At 42.8% G+C, this 14,058-nt stretch overlaps 1 protein-coding gene across 2 annotated transcripts in view; it reads left to right on the forward strand.

Annotated features, from left to right (window-relative positions):
* Positions 1-1,153: 1,153 nt before the first annotated feature.
* Positions 1,154-14,058, forward strand: part of LOC105482300 (ATPase H+ transporting V1 subunit H) — a 121,012-nt gene continuing 108,107 nt past the window's right edge. The window contains exons 1-3 of one of the 2 annotated variants that reach the window (XM_011742328.2): positions 1,154-1,406; positions 2,691-2,838; positions 12,224-12,326. In XM_011742328.2, the coding sequence (XP_011740630.1) occupies positions 2,726-2,838; positions 12,224-12,326 (216 nt within the window). In that variant the 5' untranslated portion in view covers positions 1,154-1,406; positions 2,691-2,725. The remainder of the gene's footprint in view (positions 1,407-2,690; positions 2,839-12,223; positions 12,327-14,058) is intronic. The other variant, XM_011742329.3, reaches the window with a different exon arrangement.

The following is a 14,058-nucleotide window of genomic DNA, read 5'->3' on the forward strand; positions in this document are numbered from 1 at the left end:
GATTTGCTTTCAAAACAACACTCAGACTTTCACTTCTGGCTAAGACGGAATGACTGACCTAGTACAATCTTTGACACTGTTATTATATATCTTTATTCATAATCAATGCATGACTTTGATTAGTCTGACTTTAATTTTACTAGTAAAAATGTGTTGGTTATAAATCCCTTTCAATGAATTTTTTTTTTTTTTTTTTTTTGAGACGGAGTTTTGCTTTTTCTGCCCAGGTTGGAGTGCAATGGCGCGATCTCGGCCCACTGCAACCTCTGCCTCCCGGGTTCAAGCGATTCTGCTACCTCAGCCTCTCAAGTAGCTGAGATTACAGGCATGCGCCACCACACCCGGCTAATTTTTTGTATTTTTAGTAGATATGGGGTTTTACCATGTTGGTCAGCTGGTCTCGCTTCAGCCTCCCACAGTGCTGGGATCACAGGCATGAGCCACCGCACCCAGCCCCTTTCAATGTTTTTTAAGGAAAACATGCTATCATATACACCTCACCTCCAGGGCAGTACATTCTTACCTTAAAGCAAAGGTAGTTTGGTGAGGCCTGGACTAGGGGAAAATTTGGGCTCCAGATGGGACTGCTGGATAAAATACCGCACGTCCTGTAAATGTGAATTTTAGATATATAACGAATAACTTTTTAGTATAAAAGTAAATACTGCAATGGAATTTATTATTTGCTAATGTGCAACCCTAGGTTAAGTGAGCTTTTCTGACCCACTTCTCAGCCCCAGTTTTCTATTTTAAAATCAGAAAAAGAACGCCTGCTTCATGGAGCTGTTAAATCCAAATGGAAATTAATTTGAAAGCGCGAAATCAAACTTTTCAAAAGAATGACGGTTAAAATAAGAGAGTTTTGGCCTCTGCTAGCTGCTTCCGGACGGAAGTCCTCGGCCTCCGCTAGGCAAGGCGCTGGGTCTGGGGTCGGCGGGTCTTAGCGTGCCCGCCACGCTCGCCGCCTCCCACCTGCCCTGGCTGGCTGGGTCCCGAGCCTTGCGTCGCTCCCGGACCCAAGTCACGGACTCCTGCGCTCCAGTTGCCCGCACCTAAAAAGCCCCGCCGCAGCGCCCGCCCCTCCTCCGGCTGCTTTGGACTCTCCCAGCTTCCGCCTTCCGCCTTCCGCAGCAGTCACGTGCCTCCGATCACGTGAGCGGCGCCTCTGTCATTCTACTGCGGCCGCGCCGGCTTCCTTCTACCTGTGCGGTCCTCAACGTCTCCTTGGTGCGGGAACCGCTTCACTTTCGCTCCCGGAGTCTCCCGCCGCTGCTCAGACCTTCGGACCTGACAGGAGACGCCGACTTGGCTCTGACTCGGCGCCTCAGCCCGGCTGTGGCTCCGGCGCCTCTGACTACCCTTCGTGCCAGCTTTGGGTGCATTGTGGGGTCCCGAGAATTCGCGAGGTAAGGCCTCCCTCGGTTGTTTGGTCTCAGGCTCCAGACCAGGTCAGGCGACTCTTGCAGTTTCTCCAGCTTGCCTGGTGCGTGCTGGTTTCTCGCCGCTTGGTCCTCTTCTTCGGCCCCCGGTTGCCAGATTGCTTTTCTTCCAGGCCTCAACCAGGTTTATGAAACGAAATTCTGGAGCCTTTCTTGCAGAGGGGAAGAAACGTGAGCGGCGGACCGGAGAGTGGAGGGGGAGGGGTAAAAATTATACCTTCTCCAGGACTGGGCCACGGCCCTGGCTCGCTGGGGGTGCAAGTAGTTCAGGGACTTAGGTAATTGTCCAGAGACACCTTGAGCTACCCCAGGACGGGCTGCTGGGCCTGAGCCTCCTTGGCTGCAGAGTTCCAGCTTGACCCAGTTGAAGCCTGTTTTTTCCTGGGCCCTGTGGTTCCACACTGCCCAGGATTGTTTATGCAGCAAATCTTCAGATACAGAGATTAAGTTCCAAATTGATTAAGATCATTGGGAACCTGGAATAGAATTTTGGATTTTAACTTCTTTGTGGCCATGGCCATGAATTTATATTTTGCAAGTGGCAACCTATATTTTGCGTTGTGTTAAAATCAGTCGTTTGTATCTGGAAGTTTAGGAGTGAGAATTACATTACTGTAGGTTCTTGCGTCCGGCCAGACCTCCATTGTTGGCTTACCTAAATTGTAATAGGTATTTGTTCTAAAAATTTCTCTCTGAATTTTGATTTTGTAAATACTATGAATTTTATTTGAAAAGGAAAACATTGTCTTCTAAGAAGTTACGTTCTTTGTGTATTTTAATTTGAGTAATTTTTGAAAGCAGAATTTTTAATGTGCCACTTCAAAATGATGCTTAGTAAATGTTTATAAGGTAGCTAGCCTTATCTGTACTATTCATATTTATATTGTTTCTCTATGAGAAAAGTTAACCACAATTGTATAAATTTACAGCTTTTCCCATATTTATACCTATTCTATTTAATCATGATTTCTGATTTCAGTATATTAAGTGATTACTTTAAATATCTTACTGCAATGTTAGTGCCAATAATGAAAAAATTTTTTCTAGAAAAGCAAAAGCCTAAAGAACTCTTTTATGGAGCAGTGGACAAGATTTGAAATATAATGATACTTTCAGACTTAGGACATTTAATATTTTGAGTTGAATGCCTGGGGAGATTAAAGTGATCATGATATTCATAGTCACAATAATAATAGTTGTAAGAAAAAGAAACACCTAGTATTCTGATTTTACCTTGCATCTAAATTGAAGATTTGTTGAAAGACATTCAAGATTACGAAGTTTAGATGACCAAAATGGATATCAGAGGTGCTGTGGATGCTGCTGTCCCAACCAACATTATTGCTGCCAAGGCTGCAGAAGTTCGTGCAAACAAAGTGAACTGGCAATCCTATCTTCAGTAAGTACCAATTTACTGTGAATCATGGACAGTCATATGCTTTTGTATCAGACTTTTTCATGGTCATGCTTCTATGAGAGAAATGCTGGGAAAATACTGATAAATATGGAAGAAACACTTCCTCCTCAGAATAATTAGCTGTCTTGGGGAGTTAAGTGTAGTGGGGTGGAAACAGCCTGGCGCCCTTGTGGGGAAGCAGAGCTGCTCATAGTGCTTTTGACCTTCCCTGGCTGCCTGGGGAAGTACTTTTAGAATGAGTGGGAAACATAGGAGGAATGTCCTTGGGCTATGGGGGGAGGAAGCGGATAAGGGGCAAAACCTGTTAGACTGGTCTTACATGCCCTGGCAATCAGCATGGGGGCAGGTGGCCTTTTTAGAATGATGCATACAACTAGTAAGAAGCATACATATTTGAGTTGAGAGGCCTAAGTTTGAGTTTTGGTTCTTGATATTAGTTTGGTGATCTTAAACAAATCACTTCTCTGAGGCTCAATAAAGTAAAATGTGAAATGGGGAGACATACCCCACAGGCTTGTTGCTGAAATAATGTATTTAAAGTATTAGCACAGTAGAATACAAGCATTAGTATGTTGAATACAATAAGTTTTAGTTCCCCCTTCTTTCTTTCGTGTGTTAATATTTAATGTGCTGGTGTTTCAGTAGTTTGTATTTATCTGTAAAGTGAGCATTCATGTATTCTTGACCATATTTTTTTTTTTTTTTTTTTTGAGACGGAGTCTCGCTTTGTCGCCCAGGCTGGAGTGCAGTGGCTGGATCTCAGCTCACTGCAAGCTCCGCCTCCCGGGTTCACGCCATTCTCCTGCCTCAGCCTCCTGAGTAGCTGGGACTACAGGCGCCCGCCACCTCGCCCGGCTAATTTTTTGTATTTTTTAGTAGAGACGGGGTTTCACCGTGTTAGCCAGGATGGTCTCGATCTCCTGATCTCGTGATCCGCCCGTCTCGGCCTCCCAAAGTGCTGGGATTACAGGCTTGAGCCACCGCGCCCGGCCATTCTTGACCATATTTTATTGACTTCATATTTATTTTGGTATATTTATAATTGAGTTACCAAGGAATTCAGTTCAGATTTGCATATGCATTTTGAAAAACAGATTGAGGAATCTGTAGTTTTATATTAGTGTTAATTTTATATTAGTATTAATAGTTTGTATTGGTTTTTTTTTTTTGTTTGTTTGTTTTTTTTGTTTTTTTGAGACAGAGTCTTGCTCTGTCCCCCGGCTGGAGTGCAGTGGCGCGATCTCGGCTCACTGCAAGCTCCGCCTCCCGGGTTCCTGCCATTCTCCTGCCTCAGCCTCCCAAGTAGCTGGGACTACAGGCACCCGCCACCGCGCCCGGCTAATTTTTTGTATTTTTTGTAGAGACGGGGTTTCACCGTGGTCTCGATCTCCTGACCTTGTGATCCGCCCGCCTCGGCCTCCCAAAGTGCTGGGTAGTTTGTATTGTTGTAGGAGGGATGTATAATGTACAAAAATGATCCTTTAATTTCTGTTAATTTAATCACTTATCAAACATTTATTGATTACCTACCAAGTTTGAGGCATTTTTCCAGGCTTTGAGGCTACAAAAGTTCTATATAGAGTACTATCCCTAGAGGAACTAAAGCTGTAGTAGGGAAGTCAGATATATTAATGGATCATTTTAATTCAGTATTTTTTTGTTGTTTTTGAGATGGAGTCTCGCTCTGTTGCCTAGGCTGGAGTGCAGTGGGGTGGTCTTGGCTCACTGCATCCTCTGCCTCCCGGATTCAAGTGATTCTCCTTCCTCAGTCTCCTGAGTAGCTGGGATTACAGGCACCAGACACCTCGCCTGCCTAATTTTTTTGTATTTTTAGTAGAGACGGGGTTTCACCATGTTGGTCAGGCTGGTCTCAAACTCCTGACCTCGTGATCTGCCCCACCTTCGTCTCCCAAAGTGCTGGGATTACAGGTGTGAGCCACCGCGCCCGGCCCTAATTCAGTGGTAACTGCGGTAATAGAAAGATGCACAGGGACTGGCAAGTGCACATAAAAAAGACAACTAATTCTACCCCCTGGAAATTTTCCTGAAGGGGCTGGTCCCTGAACTGAGTGTTTGAGGATGATGGGTGTTTAGCCATGTGGCAAGTAGGAGCAGCCTTGGGAATAGAACAGATACTGTGAGCAAAGGCAGGGAAGCAAAAACAGCACACTGGGTGGGAGTCATACATGTTTTGGAGGCAAGCAATGCAGAGAGCTGAGGCTGGAGAGGCAGCCAGCGGCCGATCATGAAGGTGCTGTGTGTGGGTGTGTGGTTGGAAGGAGTTTGGACTTGATCCTGTCAGTCAGTGCTTTTCAAGCTGATTTTTAAGCTGTGAAACCCATGATTGATGTGAAGTCAGCATGTAAAAGAGATGAAAATGATAGAATGCAGGTAGGAGTGTGTGTCCCAGAGCCCTCTTTTTGAGATAATTCACCATTTTCCAAGGTGTAGGTGTTGGAAACCAATGAATCTTGTAGCTGGGAGTTAGAAGACCATATCTGCCTCTTGATTGAATTGTTCTACCAGCAGCATAAAGGGTGAGTTGAGTTTGTAGGTGATAAGCCTAGAGTAATTAAGGTATTGGAATAGACAGAACTGGATAGATTTGAGAGTCTTAGTGATTGATTTGATGTGTGGGGGTGAAAGAGAAGTCTCGGATGGCTTCTAGATTCCTACTTTAAGGAACTGGGTTATTGTGGGGCCGCTGACTGAAGGACAGGAGCCGGGGAGACTTACTGATGTTTTCTCTGTTCATCACCGTCTGTGTAATTGTTTAAATTCCCTGTGAAATTAGGATTCTGAGCTCTGTTTCTTAATTTATTTAGTCCAGAGTGCATTTAGACTAGAGGACAGGGAGTTTTATGTTTATAAAGTCTGGATCTGCTTATAGCCTACATAGAATAATATTGTTGATCATAAAGCACTGGTGGACTGGCCAGAGCTCCCCCAACATTGGTGTTTGGAATGTTTTTAGTTACATGGAGTTTTAAAAATTGGTTTATTTCTGTTCTTCATTACCCATGGTCTATGACTTATGTTGTATTTTCCGTTTTTCCTATGTATCTGTCTTTTGTTCTGTTGTCCATCTCACAAATTTCTTTTGTAAAACCCCTCCACTCTGTAGGTCTGTGGGCAAGTGTTCGCCAAATGTTAACTGTGGGCCTGTTGAGCCTGTTGACGTGTGAGCACTAGTGGGTGTGAAATGTGTCTCTCGTAAAAGAGCTTACAGATTGTTGGGGGCTGGAACCAACGTAGGGAGAATCAGTGAATCTTCTATCACAGTCTATACTGAAATAATAAGACCTGTGGAAGCATCCCCCAGTGTCGAGAGCCCAGTATACTTTTGCCTTTCACAAATTAACATATTATTATGAAAATACAATATTTGAAACATGCATTTGTATTTGATTAAACTTTTTCTTAATAAATAGACGGTACATAAATGAATGTGTATGGCTGTGTTCTAGTCAAACTGGAATCTGGTAAAACTATACCTTGAGGATACAAGAATTATAAAATACCATCCTTGCTCATGAGTTTAAATCTCATGAGGAAACAGACTTTTACCACATTAAATAACAAATTGTGCTAAATGTTAAGATAGAGAAATATATAAAGTATATATATTTACAACAAAAGGAAATATACAGCAAAAAGTGGGAGCTAATAAATGCTGGGAGTATTCGGGGAGTTTTCTCAGACACTCAGGCATAAAGACACTCACAGGAGGCCAGACACAGTGGCTGACACCTGTAATCCCAGCCCTTTGGGGGGCCAAGGTGGGTGGATCATCTGAGGTCAGGAGTTTGAGACCAGCCTGGCCAACATAGTGAAACCTCGTCTCCACTAAAAATACAAAAAAATTAGCCAGGTGTGGTGGCAGGTGCCTGTAATCCCAGCTGCTTGGGAGGCTGAGGCAGGAGAATCGCTTGAACCCAGGAGGCGGAGGTTGCAGTGAGCCAAGGTCACACCACTGCACTCCAGTCTGGGCAACAGAGCAAGACTCTGACTCAAAAAAAAAAAAAAAAAAAGACAGTAACAGGAGTTGTCCAGGCCGAAAAACAGCTGGAGTTATCCAGGAAGGGAGGTCCAGGCAGGGAGCTGAGGCCTGGGAAGACATGCAGTGCTTAGGAGTTTCAGGTGGTTCAGTGTGGCTCTCTCCAGGCTTCTTTATTTACCAGCTTTGGAGGCCAGAAACCTTGGGGCCATCCTTGTTTCTTCCCTTTTGCTCACAGTCCATGTTCAACCCATCAACACATTCTTCCAGCTCTGTGTCCAAAAGATTCCTCGAATCTGAGTGTACCCCTTTGTCTGCAGCTCCTGCCTTGTGCCTGTTGTGTTCCCCTCGCATGTGCTCTGTTGTTATTGCCTGTTGCCTGCTCTCTCTCTCTGCTATCCTTGCTGCCTCAGTAGGAGCAATTCTTCACAGAACTGCAAGAGTGATTTCAAAAAAATACAGGTCTGATCATGCCGCCTCACTCACAGCTCTCTAGCTCCCGCCTTCTTGATCTTTCTCACATAGCAAACTTCAGCTCCTTGGACCTGTGTGTCCGTCTCTCCAGAAGTTCCACCCTTAGATTCTTTGGTCTCTTCACTCACTTCATTCGTGTGACTGCATAGGCGATCTCACAAACCCTCTACCTGGACTGGTTTTTTTTTTTTTCATAGCATGTACAGCCTCAGCATTATAATGTGTGTGTGTGTTTTCAAGATTATTTGTTTTTGTATTTGCGTATTTTCTGTTTTCCTCACTGGAGTGCAGGCTCAAAAGAGGGGTCTCTAATTTATTGCTGTGTCAACTGTTCTTAAAGGTGCCTAGCACGTAGCAGGCTGCCAGTTAATATTAGTTGACTAAATTATGAATGGAGTATTGTGCTTATCAGGAATTGGTGGAGATGAGTATTTGGAAAAGGATGTAACATGCTTGGTCACTAACATCCTATTTAACATTTTCATAGAAATACAGTGACATAGGTTTTTCTATCCTATTCTCTCTTTTTTTTTTGAAACGGAGTTTCACTCTTGTCGCCCAGGCTGGAGTATAATGACGCATTCTCGGCTAACTGCAACCTCCGCCTCTCGGGTTCAAGTGATTCTCCTGCCTCAGCCTCCCGAGTAGCTGGGATTACAGGCACCTGCCACCACACCCGGCTAATTTTTGTATTTTTAGTAGAGACAGAGTTTCACTATGTTGGCCAGGCTGGTCTCGAACTCCTGACCTCAGGTAATCCATCCAGCTCGGTCTCCCAAAGTGCTGGGATTACAGGCGTGAGCCACCATGCTGGCTTCTATCCTATTCTCTTTTAAAGATAAGTAGATAACTGTTCAGATAGGTTAAGTAACACATGCATGATTATATAGGTTTTAATTAGTCAATTGATTTTAAATATTTTTACTGAATGCCTCTGCCTAAGTGCTAGGTAGAACTCACAGTCCAAAGGGAATAATATGACCCCATATATACTTGAGAAGGCCCCCTGGTAGTAGGTAAGAAGATGGTTTTGAAGAAGGTTGGATTGGAAGTAGGGAAATCCACTGGTGGAAGGTTGTCCTAGTGCTGAGCTACTTCAGAGGCAGGGAAGTAGAGAGGAGAGTAGTTTTAAGGGGAAGATTATTAGATCTGGTGCCTGATTAGCTGTGGGTCATTATAGAAGACACCAGAGCCCCGAACCTGCTGGATTATGGAAATGTCAAAGGAAGACCCAGAGAGAAAATAACTTAAACAAGGAAAGAAAAAGGTTAGCGAGTGGCTTGACAAATAAGAAACAGTTATTTAAATAGAAAAGAAAGCTGCAAAATTATAAGGTTACCAAGTGTAGCCTTCATGGTATACCTTCTTCATGGTAGAAAAACCACCACCTTTTGACATGATTTTCTTCACAGAGGTTGTGACATCTCTTTACATATCAGCATAGCAAAATTTAGGGGTAAAATTGCTTTCATCTAGGGAGTTCAGGGTTATGGGTATGCTTAACATTTCATTTATTTTGGGGCCAGATCTAGACTGGATGACCTTGTTATCTTAGTCTACCCCAGGATGCAGAGTGCTTTTTTTCCTGACTGGTATGTGAAGTGCTTAGCCAGAATGGAAAGTGGGCAAAATGTTTGTTTTTGCTTCCAACTTCTAGCCTTTGGGATTAACAATCTCAGTTCTGTGCCTGTAGGGTCTGGAGTGCCTCTGCCATCTGTGAGAGGAGATGAGTGGGGACTGGGGGAGATCGTGCCAGAGTTCAGTGCAGGAGGTGGAGTGAGAAATGAAGAGAGCGTTTCATAGTAGCTGAGGCGCAGGGGGCAGTGAAGATGAGTGACTTCAGTGGGATGCGAAGAATCTGGAAGCTCAGGAAGAGAGTGTCAAGACATAGTCATAGTATCACCTGCCTCAGAGAGATCTAGAAAGACAAAATTCTCCTTTGGGTTGGTAATTAAGAAATTGTTGAAAAAAATAAATGCTTGAGAATAGTTTAAAAATGTTAAAATGTAAGCATGTGTGAAAACAAAGTTACAGTGCTTAAAACTGTGAAATTGATATAAGAGGACAGAACAGTGAAGTATAAAGTCCGGAAGCAAATTTGAACTATACAAAACAATTTGGCATATAGCAGTGGTGTGTACAAAACCCAGAAGGGACACTGATAGATTTTTGAATGTGTAATAATCAAGGTCGTCTTTGGAAGAGGGTGGGATTAAGGGTAGAAGTAGCAGGACATATGCAAGTTCAGGTCCCTTCTCTTGGGGAGGGAACAGTTCTGAGTGCCTCACCTTACCAGGCTCTCCTGTGGGCTCAGGGAAAGCTATCCTGGGTTCTTTGCTTGAATCCTGCCGAGTTTTTTTTGCTTCAGTGTCCTGTGCCCTCCATGCTTTCCCTGGCCTCTCCTGGGGGCTCTTCTTTCATAAGTCACTTGTACATGAATCTTCATCTCAGGGCTCAGCTCTGGGAGCCTGACCCAGGACAGCTCTGGAAGTGGGCCATCCTTCTATAACTATGCTTTTTTTTTTGAGACAGGGTCTCACTGTGTCACCCAAACTGGAGTGCAGTGATGTAATTTCAGCTCACTGCAACTTCTGCCTTCTGGGCTCAAGTGATCCTCCTGCCTCAGCCTCCTAAGTAGCTGGTACTACAGGAGTGTGCCACCACACCCAACTTATTTTGTTACTTTATTTTTTGTAGAGATGAGGATCTCACTGTTTTGCCCAGGCTTGTCTTAAACTCCTGTGTTCAAGGGATCCCCCCATCTCGGCCTCTCAAAGTGCTGGGATTACAGGCGTGAGCCACTGCACCCAGCCTAACTGTGCATAGCGGGAACCTGCTTTACATTCAGTGTTTCTCTGAATGGGTTTCATAGAGTACCAGTCCCTCAAAATATTTGGGCTAAGGAGAGGAGGGACAATTTTTTAAACTACTGAGTTAAAAACTATATTGGGGTCGGGTGCAGTGGCTCACACCTGCAATCCCAGCACTTTGGGAGGCTGAGGTGGGTGGATCACGAGATCAGGAGTTCGAGAGCAGCCTGGCCAATATGGTGAAATCCTGTTTCTGCTAAAAATACAAAAATTAGCTGGGCTTGGTGGCATGAGCCTGTAGTCCCAGCCACTCGGGAGGCTGAGGCAGGAGAATGGTTTGAACCCAGGAGGCGGAGGTTGCAGTGAGCTGAGATCGCGCCACTGCACTCCAGCCTGACAACAGAGTGAGACTCCATCTCAAAAACAAACAAACAAACAAAAAACCAAAAAAACTATATTGGTGTTGTTTCAACAGGAAAATACGTTACAAAATTTTTTAATTTTACACTAGCTCTTTTTTTTTTTTTTTTTTTTTTTTTTTGAGACGGAGTCTCGCTCTGTTGCCCAGGCTGGAGTGCAGTGGCGCGATCTCGGCTCACTGCAAGCTCCGCCTCCCGGGTTCACGCCATTCTCCTGCCTCAGCCTCCCGAGTAGCTGGGACTACAGGCGCCCACAACCGCGCCCGGCTAATTTTTTGTAATTTTAGTAGAGACGGGGTTTCACCGTAGTCTCGATCTCCTGACCTTGTGATCCGCCCGCCTCGGCCTCCCAAAGTGCTGAGATTACAGGCGTGAGCCACCGCGCCCGGCCTACACTAGCTCTTACCCATGTTCTAATATATAGCAAGTGCTTTTTCTTATATTTTTTCATTTAATCTGCATAATCACCTAGTGGACTAGGGCAGGTAGTTTCATAGTTGCTGTTTTACTGGTGTGAATAGTGGTCAGATGAATAGTGACTTGCTAAGCTTTCGCGCCTGGAACTGGAGCTCTTCCCCATATTGACTCAAATGCTGTGCTTTTCCTACCACACTGGTAGCTTAAAGGAGTTGACTTGAATGAATCGTGCAGTGCCCAGAGTCTTACGGGGGGCTAGCAAGGCTGTTCTGCTGACACAGCTTTTAGACAAGGAAGGGTTTGTATTTAGAGATTAGGATGGGGGTTTGCCTATGGTAGTTTGAGTCCCTGAGGAGTGGAGAAGTTGGGAAGGTTGAGCTGTGTTTCTTCTACCTCCAGAGATAGTCTTACCATTTTCAAATTCAGCATCATCACCACTGGGGAAGATGACAGCAGGATATCATCTTCACTGGGGATGACAGGGAAGATGACAGGAAGATGATGCTGAATTTGAAAATGGTAAGACTATCTCTGGAGGTAGAAGACAGTGGAGATGATTGGGAGGGAGGGTAGATGGGACTCTTGATTGAATCTCTCACAGGAAGGAGTTTGGAAATCAAAAGCAAGATTTCAGTGATTGAGTGCTGGGGAGGAGCCTTGAAGGGTGAAGAGCCAGTGATGAAGTGACCCCTGGAAGAGATGGAGGAAAATAGGAGAGTGTGGGGTCAGGATGGAGAGTTATTTTCCAGAGAGGAGGAAAATCAGTTTTTTTTTTTTTTTTTCCGTCTGGAGGGAAAGAATATACTAGAGAAAAATGGCCATAGAAATGCATATAAAGTGGCTTTGAACTTGATAAATTAGATAGCCATGTGAGTTGTTTGGCTTGAGAGGGGGGATAACGGTGAGACACTGGGTAATGCTGAGAGGTGACATTTTACTGAGTGCCTACTATTTGCCACATGCTACTGACCACCTTATGTGAATATAATTTTATCCTCAATACAGCCCCTTAGAGGCAATGTGATTGTTGTTCGCATTTTGTGGATAAATTATCTCAGGTTCCAGAGAGTTCACACTGTCTTATTTGTGGTGAAACTAAACATTGAATCCAAGTCTGTCTGATGCCAGGGCCATTGCGTCAGCCCTTGTGGTTTGCTGCCAAGGAGAGAAGAGAAAGACTGAAAGTTCCTCTATCACTTGCTTACATATTGATCTCTTACTGAACGAAATATCTTATTCTTACTTTCTAGGGGACAGATGATTTCTGCTGAAGATTGTGAGTTTATTCAGAGGTTTGAAATGAAACGAAGCCCTGAAGAGAAGCAAGAGATGCTTCAAACTGAAGGCAGCCAGGTGATCAATAAACATTATATAATGAATACTTGCCCGTGTCATCCAAAAGTTTAGAAAAATCTTAGTGATTATAAGTGACTTCCAGTTTTTTTGTTAATTTGGAAAAAAACGTTATATTCAGTATGTTTACCTTCATCCTTTTCTGTATTTCTGAATATTTTGTTAGCATATACACGTAGAAGGCAGATTTCTGGAAAGGAAATTACTGTTTCAGAGTATATTAAGTTTTAAAAGTTGCTTAACTTTTTTTAGGGAATTTTTTCCACTTGGTATTCTTACTAGTAATGTTTGAAATACCTAATATAATTGAAAATCTTTGAATTTGCTAAGTTAAAAGGGATATCACTTTGATGACATGGGATTGCGTTATTTTCCCATTGATTTATTAAGTATTTTATGTCCTTTGAAAATGTTTTTGGGTGGGCATTCTTTTTATTTTAATCTATAAGGTTTAGTTACTTTTTGATAAACAGTCTTTTTACATCAAAATCTATTACTGTGCCACATTTATAGCAAACATAGTTCCTTTTTTACTATGTATCTTTGAAGTGTTGTGGAGTTTTTTTTTATACAGTAGTTTAAAATGTTTAGTTACATATGTTGATGTTTTACCTTCTTTCATGGTAAGTTTATTGTAGAAAAATAAAATACTATTAAGCAAAAGAAAAAAGTTATTCTACCTGATATTGCTCTGTTCAAGGTGGCTTGTTAACATTTAGTGTATACCTCTCTAAATATTTTTCTGTGTGTAAAATAACTTACACACTTATTTCTATAAATGTGAACTTTTTACAAAAAGGGGTGATATGTACATATCTTTATTCTTTTCATTTGATTGTATATTCTTCCCTCTCCTACCATGCCTGTAAAGATATTTCTCTGGTATTTAAAATAATTAATTTATTATTATTTCTCATTTATGGGAAGTTCCATTGTGTAATTTTCCATTTAATGGATGAACCATAGTGATCTAAACTAATTCTATACTGTTGCATATTTTGGCTACTTCCTTTTTTTTTCTGTTTTGAGATGAATAGTTAGTAATCTCTTTTTAATTAATTTGAGAAGTGCAATTATCTGGCTGGGTGCAGTGGCTCACACCTGTAATCCCAGCACTTTGGGAGACTGAAGCAGGCAGATCACTTGAGGTCAGGAGTTCGAAAACAGCCTGGCCAACATGGTAAAACTTCGTCTCTACTAAAAATATATATTAAAAAAAAGGTGTAATTATTGATTAAACTCTTTGAGCATGTGAGAGTTTTGACATAATGAAAATGCCCTCTTGATAGATTATACCAGTTTGCAGATCCTGCCAGCAGTATGTGAGAGGGCCCATGCCCCTGCTCCAGCACCCACTCTGGGTCTAGCCATTCATCTTTTGGTCATTTCGATAGGTAAAAGGTAGTATCTTAACGTAATAGTGTTACACATTTTCAGATGGTTTTTGGCACCTTTTGTATCCATATCAATTGCTTCTATACTGTCATGCACTGACCACATAATGATGTTTTGGATGTTTTGGTAAGTGTCGAACTGTGTATGCAACAGTGGTCTTGTAAGATTATACTACCATGTTTTTACTGCACGTTTTCTATGTTTAACTATGTTTAGACACAAGAATACTTACCATTATGTTACAGTTGCCTATAGTATTCAGGATAGTTACATACCGTACAGGTGTGGAGCCATGGGTTCTACCATATAGCCTAGGTGTGTGGTAGACACTACCATC

The sequence above is a fragment of the Macaca nemestrina genome, chromosome 8 (genome assembly GCF_043159975.1).
Source record: "Macaca nemestrina isolate mMacNem1 chromosome 8, mMacNem.hap1, whole genome shotgun sequence".
Lineage (NCBI taxonomy): Eukaryota > Metazoa > Chordata > Mammalia > Primates > Cercopithecidae > Macaca > Macaca nemestrina.